Source organism: Oreochromis aureus, linkage group 3 (assembly GCF_013358895.1).
Source record: "Oreochromis aureus strain Israel breed Guangdong linkage group 3, ZZ_aureus, whole genome shotgun sequence".
NCBI lineage: Eukaryota > Metazoa > Chordata > Actinopteri > Cichliformes > Cichlidae > Oreochromis > Oreochromis aureus.
In genome coordinates this window covers 116,057,344-116,059,744 of record NC_052944.1, presented here as the reverse complement: position 1 = coordinate 116,059,744, position 2,401 = coordinate 116,057,344, and the positions used below count along the sequence as shown (strand labels likewise).

At 39.8% G+C, this 2,401-nt stretch overlaps 1 protein-coding gene across 1 annotated transcript; it reads left to right on the top strand.

Annotated features, from left to right (window-relative positions):
* Positions 1–232: 232 nt before the first annotated feature.
* Positions 233–1,905, top strand: LOC120439117. Its single transcript, XM_039609830.1, has 6 exons — positions 233–244; positions 356–473; positions 557–648; positions 774–888; positions 1,373–1,549; positions 1,633–1,905. Exons 2-6 carry the CDS (start codon positions 461–463, stop codon positions 1,899–1,901), a joined length of 666 nt encoding a protein of 221 aa, XP_039465764.1. The 5' UTR covers positions 233–244; positions 356–460; the 3' UTR covers positions 1,902–1,905.
* The last annotated feature ends 496 nt before the right edge of the window (positions 1,906–2,401 follow it).

Below are 2,401 nucleotides of genomic sequence, written 5' to 3'. Positions count from 1 at the left end.
GTGTAGGCATGGAGTGCTGCTCAGTGCTCTAAATATGTACAGGGGTGAAATTTTTGCTTATCCCTTGTACCTGCAACAAAAGCTGGCCAATAGACATATCACTTTTTTTTGTATGGATGTTACCTGCAAGTATTGGCCATATCTTGAAAGAGTAACAAAAAGCTGTCCAGAGCTCCAGCACCTTATTAGCATGAAGCCATTTCTTTCAGTCTTTCATGCTAAAGCCCACGATTTCAAATGTGAGGTATGAAATTCTGACTTTAATCGCTTTATCTGAACACTTGCACATCAACATTTTGTGTAATTTGTATTTTATCTGTGTGTGTATGTGCATCTGTGTGTGTGTTTTTTCCAGGTGAAATGGAGTGGAGCATATCAAGATGGGGCTGGTTTGACTCTAGGGGAGGAGGTGGAGCAGTGTAATGCCTTTTTGTCAAGGATTGCAGTTACCACAAAACACATGTCCAAAGCAGGTGAGAAGGCAAATGCTGCACTAGTTAGATTTAAGTGTCTAATTATGATGAAAGTGGTAACATTACATTTTCTGTGTGTGCAGGACGGAGGGACATGCTAACTCTTATGGTCATGCGCTGGAATCAACAAAAGCTAGACCAGTTGGCCACCTCTCTGACCCATCGATATCAGAAGGTAATGATATTGGTACTTTATTTTTAGATGATTACTCCTCTGTGTTCTAATTACTTTTGAGTAAACATGTGTTCAGTGTTTTTTTGTTTGTTTGTTTGTTTTTTAATCTCAAATTGACAATGTAGGCCACAAAAGCTCTTCTAACCCAGCTTCAGAACCTGGAGTCCTTAAAAGTCCAATTAGCAGTGACTGACAGTCAACTGGATGAATGGGTCAGTGATGTAAAGGATTGGGCAGAAGGTGAGCAAAAACTGATTCAAAAATGTGATGCAATTGCACAATGACTTTATGTAAGTGCAGCTGTCTTATTTCTTCTAAGCAGCAACAACAAGCACAAGTGATGTTGATCCCTTAGTGAGCAGAATTGAAGTGCTCGTAGCGAGCATAAGAGACGATCCCAGCGTCTTTATAAAGACACCGATGGAAACAAAGCCCGTGCCAAGATTCGTCGCAAGATCAGAGAAGAGAAAGGAATCTTGACTTCTGCTGTGGAAAAATACAACAGAATGGTTCCAGACAAAGAAACTCTGTGCTTGGAAGAAATTCTGTCTGGTGACACAGCTTGGCCGTGGCAGCGAGCACACAGCGGTACAAATATGTTGTCTACTTTCAGCATATCTGACATATAATGAAACCCTAAGCTTCAGGTGTTAACCTAAAATCATTTACGACTTCAGACGTTCTTTGTGAATTGATTTATAACTTTGTTATAAATGCATTTCAGACTCTGTCAGCCTTACAACAAAGAGAAGGGCATTCGATATCATCATGGCAATAAGAAGACTCGAGGAGGAAAAGAAGATTCTTGTTAGAGAGATGGACCATCACTGGAAATCTCTTTCAAAATATGATGATACCCTGAAAGAGCTGTCCGGCCTGTTTTCCAGTGAGATATTTAAAAGTATGTATTTAAGTAATGCATACAAAACACTGACTGTTTCTGAAGGCAGTAAAGCAGACTAAATTATATGTTCTATTTTTAAGGTTCGCATTGTGGCCTAAGTGAGGAGGGTTTGAGAGGTCTACAGAGCATCATCCTCAGAAAACGACATAATGTGAAACAAAACAAGCTGCACGCAAGACAGTGTTACATGCAAGTTTTGTCAGGAGCAAAGAACATTAACCTTGATCATACTTCCGACGATGACTTTTACAGTGACTCTGTAATATATCAGTTTGTCCTCAAAGTTATATCAACTTCCTACCTAGCAGGTTTACTGCTGGGGGCCCAAATTTTTTCATGTCTGCCATAGACCAGTCATTGAGAGAGCAGTCCCAAGCAGGGGCGATTCTAGGATCAGAGCTTTGGGGGTGCTGAGCACCCACAGAGTTGCCCAGCCAGGCAAGATAAACTTTACTCGTCACGATCAGACTTCTTCCCTGTCTCTGTCAGTCCCTGCATCCTTAAATGTCTCCAGTTGTCCTGAGTTCTTTCTGACTGTCTCCTTTGTGCATTTAAACCCATGTTCCTCCCTGTCCTCGTCATCTGTTGTCTTCTTCTTCGTTATCAGTCATCATAATTTTACCATCTCTGTGCAAATTATTACAAAATATTGATAAAAAAATATAAAAATGGAGGCAACTTTACCTGTGGTAAAATCGTTACTGCAGATACTAATTTAACTAATTTAATAATACTAATTTTGTGTTGTAAGATTTATGAGTTTCATGCTTTCATAGTGGTACTTGGGAGAGCTTGACATTTTTATCAGGTGGTACACACTGTAAAAAGTTTGAGAATAACTGATAAGTA

Bases quoted from the DNA above. Each gene is read 5' to 3' on its own strand.
- LOC120439117 (XM_039609830.1), top strand. The intron at 649-773 runs GTAATGATATTG...TTGACAATGTAG, and splicing joins TGACCCATCGATATCAGAAG to GCCACAAAAGCTCTTCTAAC. The intron at 889-1,372 runs GTGAGCAAAAAC...AATGCATTTCAG, and splicing joins TGTAAAGGATTGGGCAGAAG to ACTCTGTCAGCCTTACAACA.